The sequence below is a fragment of the Podarcis raffonei genome, chromosome 9 (assembly GCF_027172205.1).
Source record: "Podarcis raffonei isolate rPodRaf1 chromosome 9, rPodRaf1.pri, whole genome shotgun sequence".
Taxonomy (NCBI): Eukaryota; Metazoa; Chordata; class Lepidosauria; order Squamata; family Lacertidae; genus Podarcis; species Podarcis raffonei.
Genome location: NC_070610.1, coordinates 76,637,857 through 76,665,184, shown reverse-complemented (window position 1 = coordinate 76,665,184; position 27,328 = coordinate 76,637,857). Strand labels below are relative to the sequence as shown.

Here is a 27,328-nt window from a genome sequence, read left to right as displayed (position 1 = left end):
TATTACATTTGGTCCTTCTCCCTACTAGGAAAAAACCAAAGAAATGTGGCCCCCTCCCTCGTGGATTTACTCTTCTTCTGTTTTTGTCTCCATCTGCCCCCTGTGGACACCTTTGAAGGCAATGTCTGCTTTACTCATCTTGTTTGATTATCATTCAGAACACCCACATAATTACCTCTGCTTAACATATCTAAAATCAATATCTTTTGCGTTTTACCCAGTACTAATTGCCTTCATTGTTCGTGCTTCATCACACACCACTTTTGATTTGCCCAGGAGTGATGTATGCATCCTATTCAGTTCCTTCAATAAACTGGAATTAAGGTGGGAAGGTGGAGTGAGGGCCTTGTCTAGTGCACAGGATATGTCAGACCATTAACGTTTTTTCTTTTCCTTTTTTACAACAACAACACCCTCACTCTTAAAATAAAAGCTTGCTGGCTTAATTACCAAACTACATCAGCTTGTAGGCACAAAGGTAAAGGGGAAATTGTAACATCTGATAACAAGTGTGAGGGGGGGGCAGAAAGAAAATGGGATGCAGGTGGAAGGGCTGAGTTGGGTAGATGGACAGAGAAAGAGATCCTGCCAATGTTTTTATCTGTTTAGAATTTATCTGTAAATATTCAATAAACCATTTCTATTCTTTTATAAAAAAAAGTTTGTTATCTTGATTTCTTATTCTTCTGGTAAGTTTTTCCATTTCTGCATAGTCCATAAGTTTTTGTATCTATTCTTGTCTCATTGGGACTACCAGTTATTTCCATTTTTAGGCAAGTAACATTCCTGCAGCTGTAGTTGCATGCATAAATAAATTTCTATACTGTTGATAAGCATTTTGTATAAATGTATTGGACTGATCCTAACCTTTCTGAGACATAAGGAGATTAAGAAGCCAGAGAGGAACTGGAACTTTTCACAAGGCAGCCTCTTCAATAATATGTTTGTTAAACATCCATTGTTTCTTCATGCCTGGAAAATGCATATTTTTATAATATGTGGATGAATAGAATCATAGAGTTGAAAGGGATCCAAGGGTCATCTAGTCCAACCCCCTGTAATGCTAAAGCATCCATGACAGATAGCCATGCAGTATGGTTTTACTGAGTTTTGGATACTGAGAGATGTTTTGGATGCTCCTGCGACTATTCAGATAATTGGATTTTGCTGTTTAACTCATTGTTCCAACGTAGTATTCAACTCTTGCCTCACTGACTTAAGCAAGCAATATAAAATATTGCTGAATATCCGTAAAACTTTAGAAACTAATTGGTCCTGCAGGACAAAATGGGACAAAATACCAGTTTCTCCAGCCATCATTATTAAAAAGATCTGTTTGTTTCAGCCTATTGCAACAACGCCACCACGTCAAGGTCCGAAAGAAGAGCTATTAAGCCAAAGCAGCAGTGGAACTCAGGTTTCATATGTCAGTGGCATCTCCTTGGGAGAAGCAATCAGACATAGATCTACTGCTAATCAGGTAACTTTGCAATCTTTTCCATGTTTTTTCCCATCCAGTTAGAATGTTCACACAGTAGTGCATGTTATCACCATATCCCTGTGAATGAATGAATGAATGAATGAATGAATGAATGAATGAAGAGCTATTAAGCCAAAGCAGCAGTGGAACTCAGGTTTCATATGTCAGTGGCATCTCCTTGGGAGAAGCAATCAGACATAGATCTACTGCTAATCAGGTAACTTTGCAATCTTTTCCATGTTTTTTCCCATCCAGTTAGAATGTTCACACAGTAGTGCATGTTATCACCATATCCCTGTGGAATAAGTTAGGCTGGGTGACAGTGAGTACCCCAAGGTCACCCAGTGTTCTTCATGGCTGAGGGATGGAGACACTGGCTCTCAAAACCAACCAAAAGGACTGGCAAAAAACAAAGGTCCTAACAGAACTCCAGACAGAGGCAGAGAACTGGGCCAAGTGAAGTAGGGAGTCCTCAAATCTTTTCTTTCATATACAGTATTTTGATGCATAAGCAATCAGATATTTTACCCGGATCGTTCTACCAGGACCCTGAGGTCCAGAGCTGAGGGCCTTCTGGCGGTTCTCTCACTGCGAGAAGCCAAGTTACAGGGAACCAGGCAGAGAGCCTTCTCGGTAGTGGCACCCGCCCTGTGGAATGCCCTCCCACCAGATGTCGAAGAGAACAACTACCAGACATTTAGAAGACATCTGAAGGCAGCCCTGTTTAGGGAAGCTTTTAATGTTTGATGCATTACTGTATTTTAATATTTTGTTGGAAGCCGCCCAGAGTGGCTGGGGTATAAATAATAATCATAATAATTAATAATAATAATAATAATAATTTATTAATGCATATGCACTCTAAAAAATGTTGTTGGAGAAAATAATAGGTTCTTTAAAGCTTGCCTTGAAGAATCGTTTATTTTTCTGTCCCCCCCTCCTGTATTTTACTTTCAGGAAATGAAAACATGGTACCAGCCTCATGTAGAAATAGACACAAGCAACCTGCCAGCAGCCTTGGGAAGAAGGCTTAGTCAGAGCAGTGGGACCCGTGACTTGACAGAGTTCCCAAGCATGGAGGAAGGCTCAATTACTGTCGCCGAAGACTCCAGAACGCAGCAAGCACCCAATGTGACACACACACGGCTGTTGGGTATGTTCTGTATACAGTACAGTGGTACCTTGGTTTACGAACTTAATCCATTCCGGAAGTCCGTTCTTAAACCAAGGCGTGCTTTCTCATAGCAGCAGGGGACTCAGTTTACAAATGGAACACACTCAACAGGAAGCGAAACATGTTCTGCTTCCAAGGCAAAGTTCACAAACCAAAACACCTACTTCCGGGTTTGCAGCGTTCTTCATCCAAGTTGTTCATAAACTAAGCTGTTCTTAACCCAAGATACCACTGTACTCTTAAATATTTTCTTTTATAATTATTTTCATAAGCAATGACCTTTTTTAAAGTATGTACATATATATTTGTAGCGAAGTCACGATTCAGAGGAATTTCCAGGTGTTGATCCTGGCCATCTCGAGTTCTCTTGTTTTATATTGAGAGTTCACAGTTTGGAGAAGACAACAAGGGACTGAATGCAGGTGCTTTTTACTGTGGTTTCTCTGCTGAAATTCCAGTCTGCTTAAGTAGCAAGCATTTTTTTTTCTGGTATAAAATATGGTTGTTGTTGTTTAGTCGTTTAGTCGTGTCCGCCTCTTCGTGACCCCCTGGACCAGAGCACGCCAGGCACTCCTGTCTTCCACTGCCTCCCGCAGTTTGGTCAAACTCATGTTGGTAGCTTCGAGAACACTGTCCAACCATCTCTTCCCCTTCTCCTTGTGCCCTCCATCTTTCCCAACATCAGGGTCATTTTGCTGGTTACTGCCACAGGTACCCTGTCATGCTCTGCCTTGTGCTCCAGTCACATCTCAAACGTCATCACCATTTTTGTGGATTTGATGGTGCTAACAGGGACAGTACTGATGACAGCAACTCCTGGAAGTTTTGAAAGCCAAGGGAAAAAAGTGAACAGTTAATGTCACCCTTTCCCTCAAAAGTGAGGGAATTGACATATTGACAATACAGTATTTAATTTCTTATCAGATGTAAGCTTCCTATGCTATGGTAAGAAAATGAAACATTATATATAATTTAGGTAGTAGACTGTACTGTTAGAGATATTTGTGACCTTTAAAAAGTCAGATCTGTTCATTCATTAAAATGTTGCTTACAGATATACCTATTGTTAAGAGATAGGACAGTTCCCTTAGGTTCTTTTAAAAACCCCCACAATAAATGTATGACTCACGTGTAATAAACACCAGCAATATCAGCTAGTTTGTTATTTTTTAGAAAAAGGCATAAAGTTCTTAAGGCTACCTTAGTTGGGCAGTTGAAAAAATGGGGGGGGGGTTTAAACAAAATACAAATCATCATTATAGTATAGTAAGGAAAGTTTTATTATCTGCACTAGGAAATAGTGTGTAGAACTTGGTATTTATCATGTAGAAACAGGATAAATTATTTTATTTAAAGAATTACACTTGGACAAGAACCAATAATGTCTTTACAAGACCTCAGGTGGCATGACTTTAAAAAGATGATGATGATAATAAATAATTTTATTATTTATACCCTGCCCATCTGGCTGGGTTTCCCCAGCCACTGGGTGGCTCATAGCATATATAAGGTAAAGGTAAAGGTAAAGGTACCCCTGCCCGTACGGGCCAGTCTTGACAGACTCTAGGGTTGTGCGCCCATCTCACTCAAGAGGCTGGGGGCCAGCGCTGTCCGGAGACACTTCTGGGTCACGTGGCCAGCGTGACATCGCTGCTCTGGCGAGCCAGTGCAGCACATGGAAACGCCGTTTACCTTCCCGCTAGTAAGCGATCCCTATTTATCTACTTGCACCCGGGGGTGCTTTCGAACTGCTAGGTTGGCAGGCGCTGGGACCGAACAACGGGAGCGCACCCCGCCGCGGGGATTCGAACCGCCGACCTTTTGATTGGCAAGCCCTAGGCACTGAGGCTTTTACCCACAGCGCCACCCGCGTCCATAGCATATATAAGCACATACTAAATCATTAAACCTTAAAAACCTTGTATGGTTGTTTATTTCCTTGACATCTGATGGGAGGGTGTTCCACAGGGAGGGCACCACTACTGAGAAGGCCCTCTGCCTGGTTCCCTGTAACCTCGCTTCTCGCAGTGAGGGAACCAGCAGAAGACCCTCGGAGGAGGACCTCAGTGTCTGGGCTGGACGATGGGGGTGGAGACGCTCCTTCAGGTATACAGGGCTGAGGCCGTTTAGGGCTTTAAAGGTCAGCACCAACACTTTGAATTGTGCTCAGAAACGCACTGGGAGCCAATGAAGACCCTTTAGGACCGGTGTTATATGGTTCTGGCTGTCACTCCCAGTTGCCAGTCTAGCTGCCGCATTCTGGATTCTATCAAGAATGCTCACTTGGTGACAAGATCATACATCTACCTCCAGATCTTTGAGCCAGCTGGGCAAAGCACATAATGCCATTCATTTCAGCTGTCACCACACTTCTTCCTTATTAGCATTTCAGCTGATCATTCTAGAAAAGGAAGGTGAGCAGGCAGGATCCACCCACATGCTCTCTGTGTGCATGACAAACAGGATTCAAATGGAGGAAATTAAATATATAGCATACCCAGTTAGACTGAATTTGCAAGTTCCTAAAACGGACTCTGGGCACTCTTTGTGACACTGGTCCATGTTAGTCAGATTGTTTACACCCCTATTCCTGTTCTTTTAGATGGCATCTCTTGAAATTTATCAGAACCCTCCCTTGCCAGTAACTCTCTTTCTCTTGTGTTCCTCCATTTTCTACTGTTGAAACATATGGTAAGGCCAAATAATTTCTAGAGATTGTTGTCCTGGCTCCTGTCCCAAGGGCAGCGACAGAGGGGCTTACTTGTGTATAAGATGGAAGCTTTATTTAAGGCTTACAGCTATTCAGGTCAGACTACAGGTACAGATTGCCAGAGGCACGAATATCAGGGGTCCAAGACTGGACGAAATCTGTGATGTTGTCTCAACAAATAGCCACGCCCCTCCTGCCAGTTTTTAAAAGCAAGATATGGTGCACTCACTTGTGAAATTCTCTTGCCACTTGGCTGGTGGGCTTGGTAGTGCATGTTTCTCCAGATGGGGGACACGGATCTGCTTCCAACAGCAGAGGTGGTGCCAAGCTCTTGGCGATGGGACGGAGCTCAACCCCTCATAGCCCCTCCTTCAGTTGTTCAACCTCCCCCTTCCCAGCCTCTTTAGGGGAAAAGGAGGCGAGGCCCCACCCTCTCCTTCAGGCCCCTCCCCACTGACAGCATGGTCTGTCCTTTCCCTCCTCTTCATCTGACAGCAAATTGCACCTTGAACCCATCAGGATTGTGGGGTTCATGACAATTCTTCCTCCCCCGAGGTATCAAGAGGATGAAGTTTGTCGTGTGCCAGTTTGAGCTTGTACTCTCTCTCTTTTTACCTTTTCAATCAGTATTAGTTAGCTAGGTTTTATTGGGCAATGGATGCTTCTCTCATCTTCAGGATCACACAGAATTTTTTTTAAAAAATACTAGTTAATTTGCAAAGCTAAGCAGGGTCTGGCATGGTTTCAGATTGGACGGTTGACTGCGTGTTGAGATTCCTTCCTCGCAGGGGGTTGGACTAGATGATCCTCCGGGTCCCTTCCAACTCTACAATTCTTCTATGGTTCTACAAGTGACTTCCAAAGTGTGCAAGTGAGAGACAGACTACAGGAACCAGGCAGTAACTGGCACCACCCAGTTACCTTCCTCTCCATGAGGGGAATGCAAGTGGTCTGAGAAAATTCTGTATTTGTGATTGGATCTAGACATGCCTCTGTTCGCATGTAAAGAGCTCCCAAATGCATTGTGGTGGGGTGGCTGATCTCCCCTCATTTCCAATAGCAGCCCCATATACTTTAGGGCTTGGACGCGGGTGGCGCTGTGGTCCAAACCACAGAGCCTAGGACTTGCTGATCAGAAGGTTGGCGGTTCGAATCCCCGCGACGGGGTGAGCTCCCGTTGCTCGGTCCCAGCTCCTGCCAACCTAGCAGTTCGAAAGCACGTCAAAGTGCAAGTAGATAAATAGGCACCACTCTGGCAGGAAGGTAAACGGCGTTTCCGTGTGCTGCTCTGGTTTCGCCAGAAGCGGCTTAGTTATGCTGGCCACATGACCCGGAAAAACTGTGGACAAGCGCCGGCTCCCTCGGCCAGTAAAGCGAGATGAGCGCCGCAACCCCAGAGTCATTTGTGACTGGACTTAACTGTCAGGGGTCCTTTACCTTTTTATACTTTAGGGGATGCTTGTCTGGAGGGTCCCTAGTCTTCAGGGGGGTTGTGAGTGTGTGGGCTACTACAGAACAGAAAGGAGCTACGAAGCCACTGAGCGTATAGGGAAGATGGCATATACTGCTTTGGATCGGGGCCCTGTTCCTTATGTAACACCGTGCCTCAACTCAGCCAGGGTGGGTACCGGCAGAATTAAAATAGATATAACAGCCCTTTAGAACTGTAAATGCTAAAAATGAACACATATGCAAAATATGATTATAATATGACTAAGGGTGTTATATTTGGATTACATAGTACACTTTCTTTGTAGCAGTCAGACATTTTAGAAATTTTAAAAAGACATTGAGAACGATATGCCACCTACACTCTGATCTCTCCCTGCTGCTTCATATTCTGACTGCTGGTGGCAGCTCCTGCTCCCAGTTTAGCTTCAGCATTTAGTCATTGGCAGGCTTGAATTTCCAATTGTGACTGCTGGATGGTTGGGTGAATATTGCTCACAGAGTCGGAATCTGATAATGGGTAGTTAAGCATTTCAGTTGATTTGAACTGGAACATGGGGCATAATTCTCTTGCTGTGCTTGCAGAACTGTGATTATTTGTTAGTTCTTCCCTGGAGTCTCTACCTGATCTTCCTCTGTCTGCTCTAGTGACTAGCATTGCTGGCATCTAAACATGCGCGTAGCAGAGTGACTGACTATATGTGCACCAATAGTTTATTTTGTTAATATCCCAAATAGCTCAGGGCAGCATATATGGGCTCGTATTGTTTTAGCTGGCAAGAGAAACTGGTGCGTAGAGAAACTATGCAGCTGGGAATTGCATAAAGATGCTTATGTTGGAGCGGCTTAAGATGGGCTTTGTTTGTTTTGCATTATCTAGCACCTTGAGACTTCCCATGTAAAAGGGATGAGTACTCCTTTCCCCCACCCACTTCACGTATATTGAACTGTTTCTCTTATTCAATGCAGCTACCTCAGCCAGGGAACCTATTTGTTGGTGTGTGAGGCATCAGTTTCCACAGCTTTATATAATTCCTCTTAATGACTCCTTTTCTTTAATGCATTTGCAGTTTGATCTCCTGTCAAAACCTGTGAATCTGATCTGCAGTGAAATTGGAGTGGGGTAGATTGGTTGGTAAGGGCGATGCTTTCCTGGGGATTATTCTTTCCCCAGGTTCCTTGATCTTATTGTCCCTGAGCCTTTATGGCTTGCTGGGTGTGAGTCATCGTAAGAATCTTTCTTCTTTTCTTTTCCTTTCCCTTTCCTTTGCTGCATATATATTTTCCCTTCAGTCCCGGCTTTAAAAGGGTCTTGGCCATTTAAAACATTTTGACTAAGAGAGGGGAAAATTGGATGCACAGCTCTAAAGGTTGCACCCTGAGGGTAGCGGTTGCCGTAATGGAGGAATGGAAGTGGCAGGATTGAGAGTGGGGTGCGGAGAGCATAGAGGGGCCCATGGTGTCAGTGGAAGTAGAAAAACTAGTGGTGTAGTCTATGAGCAGTGTTACTCACTCAAGAGGAGTAGGCAAATGCCAAATCAGATGACTGGAGTGATGGTGATTCTGCATATTTAGCAAACTAAAGGTAAAGGTACCCCTGCCCGTATGGGCCAGTCGTGTCCGACTCTGGGGTTGCGTGCTCATCTCGCTTAAGAGGCCGGGAGCCAGCGCTGTCCGAAGACACTTCCAGGTCACGTGGCCAGCGTGACGAAGCTGCTCCGGCGAGCCAGCACCAGCGCAGCGCACGGAAACGCCGTTACCTTCCCGCTATAAAGCGGTCCCTATTTATCTACTTGCACTTGGGGGTGCTTTCGAACTGCTAGGTGGGCAGGAGCTGGGACCGAAAGACAGGAGCTCACCCCGCCGCGGGGATTCGAACCGCCGACCATGCGATCGGCAAGTCCTAGGCACTGAGGTTTTACCCACAGCGCCACCCGCGTCCCATTTAGCAAACTAGGTAGCAGGCAACTACTGATGAGTGAAAGGGACGCTTTTGCTCTGAAAGCCTCTCCTCCCACCCACCCAATAAAGATTCAGTTCATTTCCAGTTCATTTCCTCACTCCCAAGAGAATGTTACCCACTATCCATTCATTGGACTATACTTGTAGTAGTGAGTGTGTACACCACGTAAGACGGTTGAATCGCGTGTCGAAAGGTTGTAGGGGAGCGCCTTGCTGTATTGCATATGGAAATACTGGAATGTTTTTTTCCTTCTCTTTTTCCTAAATGTATTCAGTACATCATAACTGATCATGTACAGTCTTTTTGAAAAAGTATTTTCTAATGGTAATGCGTTAATTAATGTAGCGAATTGAAAACAATGGCTCTGCTCAGGTTTTGCCTCCATCTCTGAATGCTCAGCAAACAGCATTCTGATTTCTGGCTTTCACATTTGTCAGCAGCAGGATGTAAGATGATTCAGGATCAGGTTTGCTTGCTAGGTAAATTTAGCTATGAATGAGGGAGGCGACCTTCAGAATTGACAGTGGGAAGAAGAACTGCTCTTCTTTTGCTCCTGACACCCAAAGGTGGTGTGAACTGGTATCATTTGCTGCTCTGGGACCTAACAGGTCTCTCCACAGAACACTACTGTTAACGTTTCCCCAAAACCACCACAAGCAGCAAGAATTGAGATGATGATTTTGCAGTTCCCTAGAGAAAAGCAAAGCTCCATTAATTTTTCCAGCCAACATAAAATTTAATAGGTTTTCAGTGTAACTTGTGAATAACCTGATTTAGATTGTGTAATGGAATAGCTGATGGATTTTGTTTCTGAGATGACTAATATTGCTAGGTATTGTACATGGATTAGAAAGGCTTGTATCTGATTTGGGGTGGCTGAAAAGCCAATGCTTATGTGCTCCTCTTCCCATCCCTCACCCTGCTCCAAAGAAAGGGCTCTTGGGTACCATCCTGCCGAAATCCTGGGTAACTTTTAAACCAGGTTGTCAGAAGGAGGCATAACTGTGAATAATGGTGTACAAAGACCTTGGATCTCACTTCAAGATAGGTTGGAATAATAATAATAGTAGTAGTAGTAGTAGTAGTAGGAGTAGTAGTTTATTTATACCCCGCCCATCTGGCTGGGCTTCCCCAGCCACTCTGGGCGGCTTCCAACAAAATAGTAAAATACAGTAATGCATCAAACATTAAAAGCTTCCCTAAACTGGGCTGCCTCCAGATGTCTTCTAAAAGTCTGGTGGTTGTTGTTCTCTTTGACAGCTGGTGGGAGGGTGTTCCACAGGGCGGGTGCCACTACTGAGAAAGCCCTCTGCCTGGTTCCCTGTAACTTGGCTTCTTGCAGTGAGGGAACCGCCAGAAGGCCCTCTGCACTGGACCTCAGTGTCTGGGTAGAATGATGGGGTTGGAGACGCTCCTTCAGATATACTGGACCGAGGCCGTTTAGGGCTTTAAAGGTCAGCACCAGCACTTTGAACTGTGCTCGGAAATGTACTGGGAGCCAAGTGTTGGGCAAGTAACACAGTTTGAGGCCCACTATCTTCAAGGCTTACAGAGAAGAAAATGCATTAAGAAGCATGTGTTCAAACTTTGTGACATCTGAAAGGTTGAATTTGCAATTTTGAGGTATTAGGTCCTGCGACATCCACTACTGGTTGTCTGCCGCTGTGTCCAGGGAAGAAATACACAGTGCCTTCCAGCTGCAACTGGCAGCCAGCCATCTTTGCATGAGCTTTATGCAAAAAGCGGCCTAATGTGAAATCAGCTGCTGCCGTATTCCAGCTCATGAGATTTCCAGTGCTGTCTGAGATGCTGAAGAAATTGCCCATCTCTAGTTTGATTCACTGACCTTGTTTTGAAATGTGAGGTGGTGAAACTTGGCTGTGTTTCAAGCATCCTTTGCTTGGGAGTTTGATATTTTGGGGAAGGAGGAATTTCTTTGCCGGACATATGTCTGACTCTGCTCGGTTGTCCTCCTGAGTGGGTCTTCCCAGCCCCCTTAAGCTTTGTGCTTGGCATCAGTTAACTGATTTGAAAATATGGAAGTGTATTTTGGCCTAAGAAATGAGATTGGTCTGTGATAAGATTTGTAACATTCAGCGATGAAGCATATCCTAAGACTTGAGAACACAGGCTTACTTTGAGTTATTGCTGCAAGTGTTTCCTTGTCCTCCCTTAGCTGCCATTTTCTTAAAACTAAAAAGCCTTGAATGTTACAGTCTTTCCTCTCAGGGAAAGGTGCTTAAGCCTCATGATCATTTTGGTTGACATTTTCTGCATCTTTTCTACCTCTGTATAATACCCTTTTTGAGGTATTGTGACCTGAATTGTACACAGACCATGTCACAGATATTTGCATAAGGGCATTATGACACTGTACTGGGGTTTTTATTTTTGTTCCCTTTTCCGATAACCTGTGGTGCAGAATTTGCCCTTTTCATAGCTCCGTGAGAATGTGCTCTGCTTAGTCAGGGCCTGAAAAACTTCTTCCACATTAAGTGCATTAAGCTTAAAGACTTCTCAAGATTCTCTGTTGTGTTTTCTGTAGCATTTAAACAGGGAAGTTGTGAAGCACCTGCAACATTGAACAACTGTGTGAATCTTTATATTCAGCAATAACCTTTGTCCCTTATTTTTAATGACTCATTTTGTCATTGAGGGTATTAATATTTTGCTGGATGAATAGAGAATACCGAGTTGTATAAGGCACATTTTGTTCCTTTTAACAGTATAGTACACAAGGGGAAAGAGAAGGATGGAGAGGCAGAAAATGGACCTTTTGTTTTTGACGCTTTTTCTTACTTGCAACCTGGTTGCTGGGAAACTCACTACACAATACAAGGTTATATTAGCCTGTTGCAAGCTCTTGGAAACAGTGGCATATTCAAGGCATTGCTATTTCTGGCGTTTTGGTTATAGCCTATCTACCTTGGGTTGAATATTCAAATCCTGTATCAGGCCAAGAAATCCTCCATTTTGTAACAGGATGCATTCTGAAAATGAAGGAAACCTGCACAAACCTGCTTCTGTGCGATACGTTTTCAAAGCTCTTTTAAATGTTTTGGCAGGCTTGGCCGGCGGTCAGGAGGAGGTGGTGCACGCAGGGAGACTGAAATGGGCATAAGTTGCAGGAACTATTCCCCAAGGGTGAGGGACGATACCTTCCCAAAATATTGGAGCCCCATCACCAACACTGCCTCTCATATCCCATTCTCACCCCAGTCGTGGCTTCTGAGGTTCCTAGGCACTTCCATGTGTCTTGGTTTCTTTAGCCTTTCCTGATACATAAACATACATATAAAAATATAGCATTAAGATGCAGCCTCATTTCAGTAGAAACTCAAATCAAAAACTTTTTGGGGATGAAAACGTCAAATCTTCACCAAGGCCAACTATCCAGATTGGTCCTATGTGGGCCAGAAAAAAACCAGGGATGTCCCCAAATAGGAGCTCCGTCACAGAAGGAAAAAGGAAAGAGGGGAAGGGGATCAAGTTGATTCCAAGCAAAAGGCCAGGCGGAACAACTCTGTCTTAGAGTCCCCGCGGAAACAAATCAGATCCTGAATTCTGTGTTTGAAAGGTAAAATAGCAGATCTAGCCTCCAAAGCATTTTTTTTCCTGGCCCTCGATAGATCTACGAGATTTGGATCAAGGTGTAGGTTGTTAAAACAGACAGACAGACAGACAAACAAAACCTTTTTCCAAAAGCTGGCAGGTGAGACACTGCACTTGTGTTGTATCTTTTTGCTTCTTACAAAGTGCCCCAGCTTTGCCGTAGGCCAGGGGGTCAGCAACCTAAGGCCCATGGGCCACAAGTGGCCCACAGGGGTCGTTTTACTGGCCCCTGAGCCGCCCCTGAACCGAGCCCCCCGCTCAGTGAGTCCCCGCACGCTGCACTAAATCAGTGCAGCGTGGGGACTCGCTTTCACGGTGCTGGAAATCGCGTCTGGGCAGATGCAGACGCTGGAAATCGCAGGCGTGCGCTTGATCCGGCCCACAGAGGGGGCTCAACGGCAGTGAACCGGCCCAGGCAAGGTAAGCCTTGCTGATCCCTGCCGTAGGCTTTGCGTTCTCCAAAATCAAACATATTCTATGATCGCCAAGGACATGCTCTATGGGGAGCTGGCTTTAGGCACCGGGCCCATTGGCAGACCAACTCTGTGTCACAAAGATTTCTTCAAATGCAACACGAAGTCTGCCTTCGTCTGCTCCAGCTGCAACAAAACATGTCTCCCCCGTATCGTTCTCTACGGCCATAGTAGGCAATGCAACCTTCCAACAGTTTGACTTCACCCCCAAAAGCACACTTCCATTGTCTCTCGAGACAGATGGATGCCAAGCAACTCTGTGATCAAATTATTCTACAGGCTGGGGATAGACTGGGGGAGGGGGCTTCTACATCAACATTTTTATGATTATTGAAGCATTTTCTTGCTTACTTAAAAGTAACAGATAAGAAATCCATGTATTAAGACCTTATATGACAGAAAAAAGTCATTGATTTCTAATTTGCATTTCATTTGACCCATTATGCATTAGATCATCCTACTTGGTGAAGCTTGGGTTGTTTTTTTTCCATTAAAAGATTTAAAAGTCTTTTTGTACTGTTTAAAATAATCCTTCTTGCTGAGTTAATGGCAAAAATGAATTTTTTTAAGTAAGCTTGTTGCCTTCCTCCGAAGAGCGGAACAGCTAATAGGAACCACCAAAATTAGATTGGGCATATGTGCATGAGCTTCATTGAAATATGGGCAGGATTTCAGGTTATAGATGTTAACGTTGATTACCAGGTCTCAAAAGGGGATGTAAAGTTCATTAAGTTACATTTCTCTCAGAAATTTGAGGCTTTTTTCTAAGAGGAGGAAGGTCACACATTTCCCTAAAGCTGTACCATAAAATTTATTTTAAAGGTTTTTTTATGTTAGAAACGACTATACCATATGTGAAATCTGTGTTTTTCAGTCTGATTCATCTTTAGCCATTTAAAGTTGCCGTATTACACATTTTCAACCATATTTGGTTTTTAAAGCTCCTGCCAGTTGGCAGGGCGCTTGCATTAGTAAGGCTTTGATTAGCAAGCCATGACTTTTCAGTCTTGCCACATAACCATGGTGTTTGTAATGTTGACAGAAGCTGAGGACAGTCGCCTCTCTCCCAACCTCCCACTGATGACAACATACTCAACGCAAGGCCGAACATTCTTCAACGAGACCCTCTTTCAGCAAACCAGAACGGATTTTGCTCCTTTAAGGTGGGGTAAACCTACTGTTCTCTTGTACTCTGTTAGCTGTGTTGTTTAATGCACTGAGCACAAGATGGTGTGCATTCTTCTCCCCATTTTATCCTCCCAACAACCCGGTGAAGTAGGTTAGGCTGAGAGGCTGTCTGGCCCAAGGTCAGCCCAGTGAACTTCATGGCTGAGTGGGGATTTGAACCTGGCTCTCCCAGTTCCTAGTCCAGTGCTTTAACCGCTGCAGCACCACTGGCTTTTTGATTCTAATGCTGCTTCATCCAAAGAGGTCCACCTTCACCCCCCAAAAACCATTAGAAGGCCGGAAGCTCATCCTAACAAAATCATGCCTGTATGTTGTCAGAGGGGACGCGGGTAGTGCTGTGGTCTAAACCACTGAGCCTCTTGGGCTTGCTTATCAGAAGGTCGGCAGTTCGAATCCCCGCAATGGGGTGAGCTCCCGTTGCTCGGTCCCTGCTCCTGCCAACCTAGCAGTTCAAAAGCATGTCAAAGTGCAAGTAGATAAATAGGTATTGCTCCGGCGGGAAGGTAGATGGCGTTTCCGTGCGCTGCTCTGGTTCGCCAGAAGCAGCTTAGCCCTGCTGGCCACATGACCGGAAGCTGTATGCCGGCTCCCTCGGCCAGTAAAGCGAGATGAGCGCCACAACCCCAGAGTCGGCCATGACTGGACCTAATGATCAAGGGTCCCTTTACCTTTTTATGTTGTCAGAGACAGTGACTTATTAAAGTACCTTTTTGAAGGGGAATATTGTGCTGTGTTGGACCTGGAAATCTTTCCTCTCTGGGTACTGCTAGGCTGCAATGCAGGATTGTAATTCCAGCTCCCCACCCCCAATTCTCTTTCAGAGGGACTCCAGATGCTTCTAATGTTGCTTCCGAAGAGTCTTCAAGCCATTTGCGGATGAGTGAAGCTGTGCGGCTGGCAGCCACAGATGTCAGCTCAGACTCTTCTCTTCTCTCCGATTACTTTAAACTGTCTCAGCATCCCTTGGCTTTCAGCAGCATGGCACCTAGCAATACCAGCCTTGGCAGTTGTCTCTCCCAGCATCCCCTTTCTTTTTCTGGGCCCACTCCCAGGGAACAGGCTCATCATAGTGAGCAGCATACGCAACACCTTGATGCAAGGACTGAAACCTTGGGCTCCAGCGATGAGAATTTGGGAATCCCAGGTTCAAAGAAGCAGCTAAATCCTCAGTCGGCAACGTCTCTTCCTCCGAATGAGTCTTGGGGGCAGGATCTGTTCCTTTTGGACAGCCGTGTGCCAGCGCCTGTCCTCCTTGAAATTCTGGAGAAAGAGGTGGGGTTATCCAAGCATTCTGGCTTCTCATCTTCCGAGAGTTCGTCTGGCAAAAGTGTTTTGGGAAAGGATCCAGTTGAAAACGAAATGAGCCCCCTAATGGAAAATGTAGTTCATGGGGAAAGGGAGTTGGAAACCTTTGCAGAACCACCTGGGCAAGAAAGAAGAACTGTTCCTGAGTGTGATTCGTTGAACGTGCTCTCTTATTCGGAGGGAAAGCCCTTTAGAAATGCCGGTAATTCAGAACAATTATCTTCAGACATTTCAAATGTGTCCTTCAGGGGACAAAGGGTGGGTTTGGGTGATTCTTGCACCATCCCTGGGATATCTTCGAACCCTTTTCTGAGCAAGCAGGAGTTGCAGCATGTTTCTGAAGCTGCATTTGAGGAGCAAAAGAAGCTTGTTCCGGCTTTTGCTGACGCTAAACTTCATGTCCCTGCACCCCACCAGCCAGTCTTTGTAGCTGCAGAGCATGGCAATATCCGTAACATGGTAGAAATCCAGATGGGGGACAAAAGTGAATTAATGCATTCAGACTTCAGTATAGAGAGGGAACATAAAGATGTCGGAATTTCACCTTCCTTTAATGAGGGATCATTCATTTTACATCTGGCGCATCCCGTTCATCATTCTACTCCAGGAATTTTTACAACTAGAAGCTTGACTCGGGAAGTTCCTGCTATGACATACCCGGTCAAAGCTGTCCTTCAGTCCTCTCTCCCTTGCTTACATGAGGAGTTCTCAAATAACTCTTGTTCCAATACATTCCTTCCTTCCATGGAAGAGCCTCGCGTACCTTCTCTGGATGATACTTGCATACCGTCTGCGGGAGAGCCGCTTGCCCTTCAAAGTGGCCAAGCATCAAAAGATGAAAACAGTGGTAGTCTCCAGGTTCTATATCCTCTTAAAGGTAGGATTCAGTCTCTACCTTCTCTCAACTTCATGGAGAAGGTTGGGGCATGGAACATGAGTCATTCAGCTGAGAGGATGTCTGATGCCTTGGCTTTACATGGCTCAAGTGGCGCTTCTCCTAGGCAGAAGGCCTACAGTGCAATAGCAGATTCCTTGAACCGCATTTTGTTAAAGCAGCAGAGCCAGGCTGATCTTAAGGCAGGGCTGACAGCATCCTTTTATGGGCAAAGCTCCATGACCAACCTGCATGTTTATGATAAAAACCCGCCACAGGTGCTGCCACTTACCAGGTCTCAGTCTGAAAACTCTGTGGTCGCACTCAGCAGAGAGATGCCAAGGGCTGAAGTAGGTCATGAAACGTCCCACAGTGAAGATCTTCATCCAGTAGAAGATAAGGGTAGAGTTTCAGGAGCGTCTGGAGTCAAGCAGATTGATGCTAACATTGAGGGTGCACATTCCCAACATTATACAGCTGTTCTTGTCTCCACTGTCTCCAGCGATGAAGAAATTGGTGAAAGTGCCACTGGAGGAAATCCAGATAATTTTATTTCCAGTGAAAGAGTTGCTGAACTCCTCAGAGAAGACGCCAGCTTTCTTAGTGGTAGCCAAGAAAAGACAGATGGCTGTCAAGATAATACCAGAGAATTGCCGGGTTTTCTTCCTTGTACCAACCAGATCAGTTTGGGCCATTTTAGTGATGTTTCACCAGATAGCTTGAATCAAAGAACTAGTCCTGGGACAGGCAGCTGCGGTGACTTGAGACTTTCTTCAAGACAGTCTTCAAGACGCTCTTCAGTGCGATCTTCAGTTGTTTCTGGAAAGTTGCATGGCAGTTTGGAAGAAGTATTCAAAACTCCATATGACAGGGAGATAAACATCGAAGAAAGAATACCTGTAAGTTAATTTTGCCACAATATTTTAAAACGTCATTGTTTGCAGTTACAGTTGGTACATTTGCTCCACAGCCATCTTATCTTATGGTATACCTATAGTGCATACGCATGAATTCCTTGAGGGTCTTTCTACTCTGTTAACCGTTGGAGACAGGTATGCATGGTACTTTTTGCCAAATACTTCTCCTTCCATCGAAATAGATGTCCTCATCTCCACATGTACGGAAGGGACAGGAGTCTTGAACCAAGGAGGGGTGGGTAATTGGATCTTTCTAGTATTGGCATTAGCACTGAAACCAATGAGCCAGTGTCAACAGTAATGGAACATACAAACATAGAAAGGTCAATTACATAGGTAGCATTTATACCAGAATAGCAACTACAGTACAGTGGTACCTTGGGTTAAGTATTTAATTCGTTCTGGAGGTCTGTTCTTAACCTGAAACTGTTCTTAACCTGAAGCAATACTTTAGCTAATGGGGCCTCCCACTGCTGCCGCGCCGCTGGAGCATGATTTCTGTTCTCATCCTGAAGCAAAGTTCTTAACCCGAGGTAATATTTCTGGGTTAGCGGAGTCTGTAACCTGAAGCGTATGTAACCTGAAGCGTATGTAACCCGAGGTACCATTGTACTTAGTTAAATCTGTAGAAGGGACTGAAACTGGACTCTACCGTGGCAGAGTGGAAACATCCTTCGAACAGGAAGCATCCTGCATGTACAGAATTGAGCATGTCAGAGAGAATCTTCTATCCCAGACATTTTTGGATGTGCCCAGTGCCTTATGGTGCCTAAGGATATATATTTTATATATTTTGTCACTTTGAAAATAGGAAAAAATAAAACTGTAAATTGGAAACCATCACCATTGTGGTAAAAAAAAAGAGAAAAGGACAAAAAAGTAAAAAAAATATTATATAGACCTCAGCATTGTCATGGGAAACAGAAAAAAATATGCTTTGGCGTGGTAAAAAATTAATAACAAGTAATTAGTTCCTTTTACAAAGAAAATAACTTCATTAGCAGCTTCCTGATTTCCCCCCGTATCTGCCTACTAATAAGATCTGCTAATCCTTCCCCCTGCCCTTGTTCTTCTCAATGTGTCACATTTTGAAGTATTCCAAACAAAATGCCTGAAAATGGTCTTCCTTTGTGGCATAGTAAATTGTCCAATTTATATCAAGGGTGGATCGGAGGAAGGAGCTTTGGACAAATTATCATGTACATAAAACTGAGACCTTATGGTCTTTTGGTGAGGACGGTTGCGTAGATAGATAGATAAATAAACTATATTCTCATTAGCCAATGGCCATAGCAACAGTAAAACTTTACAGTATATGCAGAAAAGGAAATTTGATATAAAAGCACAATTTAAAGTCCTGGACTGTTGCATAAGAAGAATGCACAAGCCATTCCTTGTAAGATGGATCGTATAGGGCATATGCTGAGGTTGTTGGCCTGACAGAAGAAGTGAATCAGTGTCTTTGCAATGAGAAGAACAAGACAGGATAGCTAAGTGGTGAGGAGCTTAATGTTTTCTGACTATTGCATTGAAGAGCTGCCTGTGACCTTCCAGTCTCTTCCTTCTGGGCAGACATACTGAGATACTCCATGCCAGAAATCTACTCTGTGACACAAGCCCAGCTTTTAGTGGAGTCTAAGGGAGAAAATTATTCACACCCACATGTCTCTAACAACAGAAGAAGCTGGTACAACAAACTCCTGGCAAAGCACATTTCAGACCCTATAAATATTCTATTCTTTTCAAGTTATCTCTAGCACGAAAGCATGCAAACTGCTGACATGGAATGAATGCCCACCTGCCTTTTTAACAGCAGCTCCTGAAAATTGGTCTTTGGTAATAAAAGAATTACTTTGATGGTGGCTGCCTGTTAATATTTGCCCTTGTGGGTTCCTGGAATAAATACATGCTCATTTATGAATTGGTGAGTCTTTTGCAATAAGCAGTTTTCTCTCCCTGTTACCTTTTTTTTTTTGGTGCCAGATTGTCCTGCTGTACCAATTTGGTCTTTGGAATTAACATGAAGAAATGTAGCCCCACCCACCCCAAATGGCGCAAGAGGGGCAGGACAAAGATGAGGAAAGGTTTCCTCGTTTTATATTCCCTCCCCACCAATCTTCTTGCCAGGTCTAACAAGGGGAATCCGAGTGAGAAAGCAGTTTTCCATGTTCTTATCACTTGCTGGAGCGGGACCCACAGACATAAACGTGCATCTGCCTGTTTGTGGAAATGTGATCTCTTTACACTGCGCTGCTTGCAGTAGAATGTACACTTAGGATGGGGATACCTATCGCTCCTTTACTTGATCCAAAACCTGGTGTATTAGAGCAGATGGGCTGCATCAACTCTCCTATGGCTTAGAGAGGGGCAACTCCGCCCCCATTGCAGTTCAGAGGTCCCAGGGTGGGGGGAAGAAGAAGAAGAGGAAGAGTTTGGATTTGATATCCCGCTTTATCACTACCCGAAGGAGTCTCAAAGCGGCTAACATTCTCCTTTCCCTTCCTCCCCCACACAACAAACACTCTGTGAGGTGAGTGGGGCTGAGAGACTTCAGAGAAGTGTGACTGGCCCAAGGTCACCCAGCAGTTGCATGTGGAGGAGCAGGGAAGTGAACCCGGTTCACCAGATTACGAGACTACCGCTCTTAACCACTACACCACACTGGCTACACACACTGGTAGAGTTAGTCTCAGAGAAAGCAAGGCTATTCCCTCCTTCCCTTTCAAACCCATGCAGAAAGGAAACAAGTGGCTTGCTTCTTTTCAGCCTGACTCCCAGAACTCATGCCTGCATGCCTCCCCGTCCTGCCAGTGTTTGCAAATATAGTGCAATAACACACACATCGGCCTCACCTGCTCAGAAATAATTCCACACCTCTAAACATGGCAATTAGGGACGCAGGTGGCACTGTGTGTTAAACTACAGAGCCTAGAGCTTGCCGATCAGAAGGTTGGTGGTTCGAATCCCCGCGACGGGGTGAGCTCCTGCTGCTCGGTCCCAGCTCCTGCCAACCTAGCAGTTCGAAAGCGCGTCAAAGTGCAAGTAGATAAACAGGTACCGCTCCGGCGGGAAGGTAAACGGTGTTGCCGTGCGCTGCTCTGGTTTGCCAGAAGCGGCTTAGTCATGCTGGCCACATGACACGGAAACTGTACGCTGGCTCCCTCGGCCAATAAAGCGAGATGAGCGCCGCAAACCCAGAGTCGGCCACAACTGGACCTAATGGTCAGGGGTCCCTTTACCGTTTTAAACATGACAATTGGCATATGCAGACCCTTTCTAAGGGGAAATGTAATTTTGTGCATCTATGCCCTGGCCTGCTTTGGAGGGGGAACTGGAAGAATACATGTTCATAACTCCCCCTAACCCCCTAGTTTTGCACATTTTGTGGCCGTTGTTTCCCCCAGCCTGTTGCTACTTCAGGGCAGGGAAGAGCAGATGAGTCCCTGTTGCTGATGAAACTGAGCTAAGGCTCCCTTCAGATGTAATACCCATTTTGTTGGAAGTCATGCTGTTCAAAAGAGTAATAATCCTTGCATACCAGTGCCTAGACAAGGAAGTCTCTTCCCTTTTTGACACATATTGGCCTGGAAAAGGTGGCCTGGCACCTTTTCATTAAGAGGTGTAAGAAATACCTAAAGGTTGAGGGTTTATTTTACACCTGACAAAAATGTTCGTTGGATCCCTGTGGTTGGCACCTGAGATTCAGCCACCTTTCCTGCAGTCTTTGAGGGAATTTGTCTTGTAAATCAGTGCCAGGCCAGGACCGATTTATCAGAATAAACCATGCATTTAATATACACAGATGTGACAGATTTTCCCTTCCGTGATTTCACCTTCATTTCCAAATATAGTATAGGTATCAGGTAATGTCTTTCTGGCAAGGAAGAAACATGGTGTGCCTGCTGTGGAAGGGCTTTTAATTTTGCTGGGAAAGGCTGTGAGTGGTTACTTATTTGGGCTTTTAAAGGAATGTGGAGGGGTTTGTGTGCTTGCACATGTGTGCTTGCACCATATCCAGGTTTCTCAGAGTTTTATAGTACCTTTCTCTCCGGTGAAGGTACAGGTGTGGCCAACCTCTGGGAAATTAGCTCCTACTGAGCTGCCCAGAGTGGTTGGGGAAACCCAGTCAAATGGGTGGGGTATAAATAATAAAATTACTACTACTGGACTACAGTTCCCATCACCCCTTGCCATTTACCATGCTGGCTGGGGCTGATGCGAGTTGAAGTCCAACTGCGTCTGTAGGGGCACCAGTTCCCCACCCTGAAACAGAAGTTTTGTAGTGTTGGTGATTGAATGAACAGAATCCGAATGAACAGATTCCCATGCTGTGTGTTGTAGAGAGTTGCATGCCGAATTATTTCTGCCTTTCAGGTTTTGTGCGGTTTATGTGGGATGGTGGTAATTGGCAAAATTTTCATTTGTACATGGCAGTCCTTGACTGCTGCCCCAGATTAACTGTGTTTGCTTCTTGCATCAGGTCTACCTCCATAACCTGGGCATCGATCAGTCACCTTCGTCCATACTGACTCCATTTATGCCCCGAGGACCAGTCAGAGAAATAGAATTCTCTCCCACTGAGCTCAGAACGCTGAAGACATCCAATGATTTGCTAGCGCGACGCCTGAAGTTATCAGAAGGTAAGGGCGGGAAATGAATTAGCTTCATTCGTGGAAGATAGGTGGGTCTGTCAGCAGCTAATAGCCATCATTGCTAACGGTAGTTGTTGGGGAAGGTAGTTACCCTCACGCTGTGTTTGTGGACTTCCCAGCAGCTCCTCACTGGCCACAGGAAATCAAATGCTCAGCTAGATGGAGCCACCTCCTAAACCCCCCTCTCAAGGCAGCTTAAAAACACAAAAACAACACATACATTTGAAGTGAACACCCTAACAGATAAACACTCGTGGCAAAGATCCGCTTGCTCAACTGGGAAAGTCCGTGAGAATGGACTCTCAGTTTCAGGAAACTGCAGACAGTGGGTGCCTGTCCTATCTTGGCAGGAATGCTGCTCCACAGAACAGGGGCAGCCACACTAAAAGCCCTGTCCGTGTTACTCTGTGGGTCCTAGGGGTTTCTCCTACTCATGACACTGGTAAAGACTTTGATGTGAATCTTCTTTTTAGGTGCTCACACTTTATTTGCAGTGAAGCTACCTTTTTGGCTTCCAATTTCTGAAAGGCGATCAGACAAGAGTCCCTTGTTCATTAGGGTTTCCTAAATTTGGCAGCAATCCTCCAGTTTTCTTATATAAAATTTCGAGTAGCTCTTTACCTGTATTTGAGATTGTTCCCAACAGAAAACTGATAAACACTGCCAGTACTTTCAGTTATCTTTTAACCCTGGGTCATCAGACAGTCATTTTTTAGCACTATCTTCCTGCCCATTCCATATGAAAACAGACCAATAAGCAACTGGGAAGCTTTTAAATGGGGTATCTTGATGAACCTGACTCTGGTGGTTAAAGGTAAAGGTAAAGGGACCCCTGACCATTAGGTCCAGTCACGGATAACTCGGGGGTTGCGGTGCTCATCTCGCTTTACTGGCCGAGGAAGCCGGCGTACAGCTTCCGGGTTATGTGGCCAGCATAACTAAGACGCTTCTGGCGAACTAGAGCAGGGCATGGAAACGCTGTTTACCTTCCCGCCGGAGCGGTACCTATTTATCTACTTGCACTTTGACATGCTTTCGAACTGCTAGGTTGGCAGGAGCAGGGACCGAGCAACGGGAGCTCACCCCGTCACAGGGATTCGAACCACTAACCTTCTGATCGGCAAGCTCTAGGCTCTGTAGTTTAACCCACAGTGCCACCTGCGTCCCTCAACTCTGGTGATTATTATGCTCCAAATATTTTACTTTTCCGGTATAATTACCTACACCATGTTATTTCGGTTCGTGACAAGGACTTATGGTTATTGAACATTGGCAAGGGATACTTGGAGTTCTGACCATTCTTCTTTTCCTTCTAGGAGACTCGGCCTCTGTGATAGATGCTATACAGTCAAGCTTTGACTCTTCCATTCATAGTGTGCATGCCCCAGCTGGGTCAGATCCTGGTACTGATCTTCCACTGCCTACAGAGTTCTCCCACCAGGCTTCCAGAGACTGTTTCAATCAGGGCAGCATTGTCTGCCCTCAGTTGGAACTACGTACTCCGACTCCAGAGCCAAGAGAAGGCACTTTTGAGTCTTCAGCTCCTCCTAAGACAGCAGAGCAGAGTCACGTAACCCCAGAATGGCCGTCCAACATCCATTCTGGTGAGGGGAGATCTCCAAAATGTGTACAGAGACTGATGGACAGATTTGATTCAAAGGAACTTGGTGTAAGTCAAGACCAACTCTCGCCTAGCTCTTTAGCTCATGGAAAAGGTGAAGAAAGCATAAGTCAAAAAATCAGTTCTTCAGCTGTCCTTCTTGGAGGAGAAAAAGAATGTTTCTTTATAGGATCTGAAACATTAAAAGAGATCCAGAAAATTCTGGCAGAGGCAGAAACTAGGAGCCCAAGCCGAAACTTTAAATCCGCCTCATCCATCTCCTCCACAGACCTGGACAGTTCATTAAAGCAAAGAAAAAAGATGGATGGCTCCGGAGATTCTGGATTGTTCAAGGGGAGCAGCCCAGGAATTCAGAGAATGTGGTCATGGGATGAGACGCTGGCTAGGCAAAGTGTTCACAGCTACAATGTGCTCTCCAAAACAGCTAGCTTCACTGGTAGCTTAAAATGTGATGGTCAGCCAGCTGCAGATGTCCTCAGCAATGATCAAATTCTGCCAGAAGAGACAATGCCACCCTCCCAAGTAACGGTTGAAGAACATAGGACCGTGAAGCCTGTTAGGCGATCAGAACCTGAAGGCTGTAATAGTGCCACAGTAAATAAAAGCTTGCCCGTCTTTGTAGACAGTGCTGCAGACAGCAAGTTGTTTACCCCCAAAGATGTCAAAGAATTAGCAGCTACGTCTAGCGCAGGGTCCTTAGACAGCGCCTCTAATATTTGGGAGGAAGGTCAGCAAGTCTTGCAGAAAACCAGGAAAGAAATGGGTGGCAGTCATGGGAGTGGAAACAGCAGCAGTGTGGACTCGCTGGGTATCAAAGTGAAGAATCTTCTGCGGTGTGAACGTCCCGTTTTACACACAACACAGTGGGGGGAGGGGGAGAAGCACAACGAACATAGTCAGAAACAAGTCTCAGCTGGAGCCCGTGTAGCCTGTAGCAAAGGGGATCTTGCGTCCCAAGAGAGTGAGAACGGCAGTAGCTTGGACTCTTTGGCTGCTCGTGTCAAAACGCTTCTGGAAGACGAACGCCCTGTAATGCATGCAGCCCAGATACTTCAGAGTGCTGAGGAGGAAGAAGAAAAAGCACATGGTAAGTAGTTGAACCTCAGGAGTTCCATGAGGCACAATTGCTGTTTGTTTAAGTGTAATAGAAGTCGAAGTATTTCTCCAAGAATCAGTGAAAAGATCAGTCTAATCAGAAATTAATCCTGCAAAATTTTAGCAGAACATACGTTAATGTTGCTGTCTTTCAAACTCCCTGTTTAATTACCATTCTTGGTTTGTGTGTCCATAGCAGTTACCTTAATAGAACATGGACCACCTACCAACGCATCAGACTGAATTAGCAACTTCTACTCTCATTTTCTGTGATCTCTCTGGCAGCCTGGGTGAAACTGAAGCTGACTCTTCAACCTGCAGACGCCGAGGCTGATTTAAATGAGGAAGACCGGCGGATGATAGAAGAGATCAAGAGAATGCAGATTTTGAGTGCCAGGAAAGCTGGAAATTTTAAGGTAAGAAGGAACCAGGGGAAACCAGGAGGCAGATTTAGGAAGCATAGTAGGGTTAGGACAGAATCGCAAGCTTTTGCTAAGAAAAAAAGTGTTGCACTAATTGGAACAATAATGTGGAAGCGATACTTTTTTCCCAGTGGTGTGGTTTTACCATGTGCACAGTGCTGGTGACCTTTTAATAGCATCTCCACATAGCTTGGGATTTTTGGAAACTGGATGACTGGTTAAAACATTTATAATATGCATATTATGGAGGTCACCTTTTCCAGTATGTGTCCCGTATTCGGAAGACAAGGGACTAGCTCTTCTTGACTGCAGTGCAAGTCAGAATGTCTGTTTTGAGAAGTCTGGTCTTTCCTGGCTCTGTCTGGATGATACTTCGCATGCAAAACATGCACTCTGCCACCGAACTATAGCGCTTCTGGTGTGAGCTGAATGTGCAGCTTGGTTGTGCCATAGCTAGCACAGCTTCAGCTGTTAGTGTTATGGGCAGTGTGCACACATACATTCTGAACCATGGTTTAATGTTGTGAGGGTGAGACCAAGCTACATGGAAGAATATGGCCAGGAGGAAGACTTGGGTAGAGTTTAGTCTCACTTTTACAGACTCCCAGCTTAGCATTATGTTTGAAGCAGGGAACCTAGTTTAAGCTAATAAGATTCATAACAAGGATGGTTATTCTGTTCTTTCGCTGACTGTGCTATTTTAATGATGGAATTCTTCTAATGTATTCATGGTTGTTTTTTTAAAAAAAGATCTATATCTGCAGTATTTTATTGCATTTAATTTGTTTCTGTTTTGCTTGAAATATTTGTGAACCGCTTAGAGGTTTTTCTGAGATGTGAAGCTGTATACAAGTTCCCTAAATAAAACAGATAACAAGCCAAGTTCAAGCCAGGTGTGAAGTTGTCTTGTTATGAAACTTAACAGAGCTTGTTCTAAATTGGGACTCCTGGTTCAAACATAATGCTAGGCAGGGATTCTGCTAGAGTGAAACTAAACTTTGCTAAAGTTGTCATGCTGGCCACATGGTAGAAGGAGGGGAAGAACACAAGCTTGATGTTTGGCATGGACTCATCCACGTAGCACTAAAACGTAACTCAGTATTACAAGCAAATTTGGCTTATGTCTATTTATTAGCAGCAGATCATTAGTGTTTGTGTGACACATATACAAACTTTCTATCTGCAAGGACTCCTGTCAGATCTCTGTCGGTGAGGATCTAGTGTTTTATCTTTATCTCGGCAGTGAAACTGACATTAGGCTTGTTGTATGTATGTATGTGCGCAGACACATTTTTAGTTTTATGTTGTAATTAGTACATCTTACATTGCGGTTTAGGGACGCGGGTGGCGCTGTGGGTTAAACCACATAGCCTAGGACTTGCCAATCAGAAGGTCGGCGGTTCGAATCCCCGCGACGGGGTGAGCTCCCGTTGCTCAGTCCCTGCTCCTGCCAGCCTAGCAGTTCAAAAGCACATCAAAGTGCAAGTAGATAAATAGGTACCGCTCTGGCGGGAAGGCAAATGGCATTTCCGTGCGCTGCTCTGGTTCGCCAGAAGCGGCTTAGTCATTCTTGCCACATGACCTGGAAGCTGTACGCCGGCTCCCTTGGCCAGTAAAGCGAGATGAGCGCTGCAACCCCAGAGTCAGGCACGACTGGACCTAACGGTCAGGGGTCCCTTTACCTTTTTACATTGCAGTTTTATTGTAGTTAGTTACGAAAACCAAACAATAGATTGTATGTTGTCAGTTGAAAAGCATAAACAGGAAATAAGTGAGGCTTGCGTAGCTGAATACTTGTTTTCCTTAATATACTCAAAATCCAAAGGAGCCGTAGTAATCTGCCCCACCTTTTGAGGGCAACTTCACACAGCTGGTGTCATAGTCACCACTGATCATTTCCTCTTTCCATCCCAGCTTGGCTTCCGTTATGGGGTATTGCCAGAATTGATAAGACATTGATTCTGGTGAATCGCCATATATAATGCCAGATGCCAGTAACCATTCACTTTCACACTGCCAGTTGATAATAAAAAATACAATTAAAGTTTTAACCCATTCTTAGTTTTATTGTATTAAGTCTTCTGTACACTGCCTGGAGATGACTAATTAAGCGGCTTACAAATTGTTGAAATGACATAAAAAAAAAATCCTTCCCTGTCTTGCTGCAATGTCATCAGAGGACCTATGCAGAAGACCTGATTTTGAACACCTTCATGTCACACTGATTTTACTCTTCCCACCCAGCATGCAGCATTGGGGATGAAAACTGGGCCACTGGCGGATCTCGGGGTCTCAAATGTCCGTGGCGCCTTGTGTGCCGCAAAAATTCAGCGCCCCTCTGCTTCTCGCACTCCATTCTAAATTTTAGCTGCGGCATCTATGGCGGCGCACCC

General features: G+C 44.9%; 1 protein-coding gene across 1 annotated transcript in view; it reads left to right on the top strand.

Moving 5' to 3' along the window:
• The first annotated feature begins 1,600 nt into the window (after positions 1–1,600).
• Positions 1,601–27,328, top strand: part of ALMS1 (ALMS1 centrosome and basal body associated protein) — a 59,679-nt gene continuing 33,951 nt past the window's right edge. Inside the window, exons 1-7 of the mRNA XM_053402132.1 lie at positions 1,601–1,697; positions 2,438–2,633; positions 13,904–14,024; positions 14,871–17,127; positions 21,626–21,785; positions 23,114–24,505; positions 24,799–24,929. Of these exons, the coding sequence (XP_053258107.1) occupies positions 2,441–2,633; positions 13,904–14,024; positions 14,871–17,127; positions 21,626–21,785; positions 23,114–24,505; positions 24,799–24,929 (4,254 nt within the window). The 5' untranslated portion in view covers positions 1,601–1,697; positions 2,438–2,440. The remainder of the gene's footprint in view (positions 1,698–2,437; positions 2,634–13,903; positions 14,025–14,870; positions 17,128–21,625; positions 21,786–23,113; positions 24,506–24,798; positions 24,930–27,328) is intronic.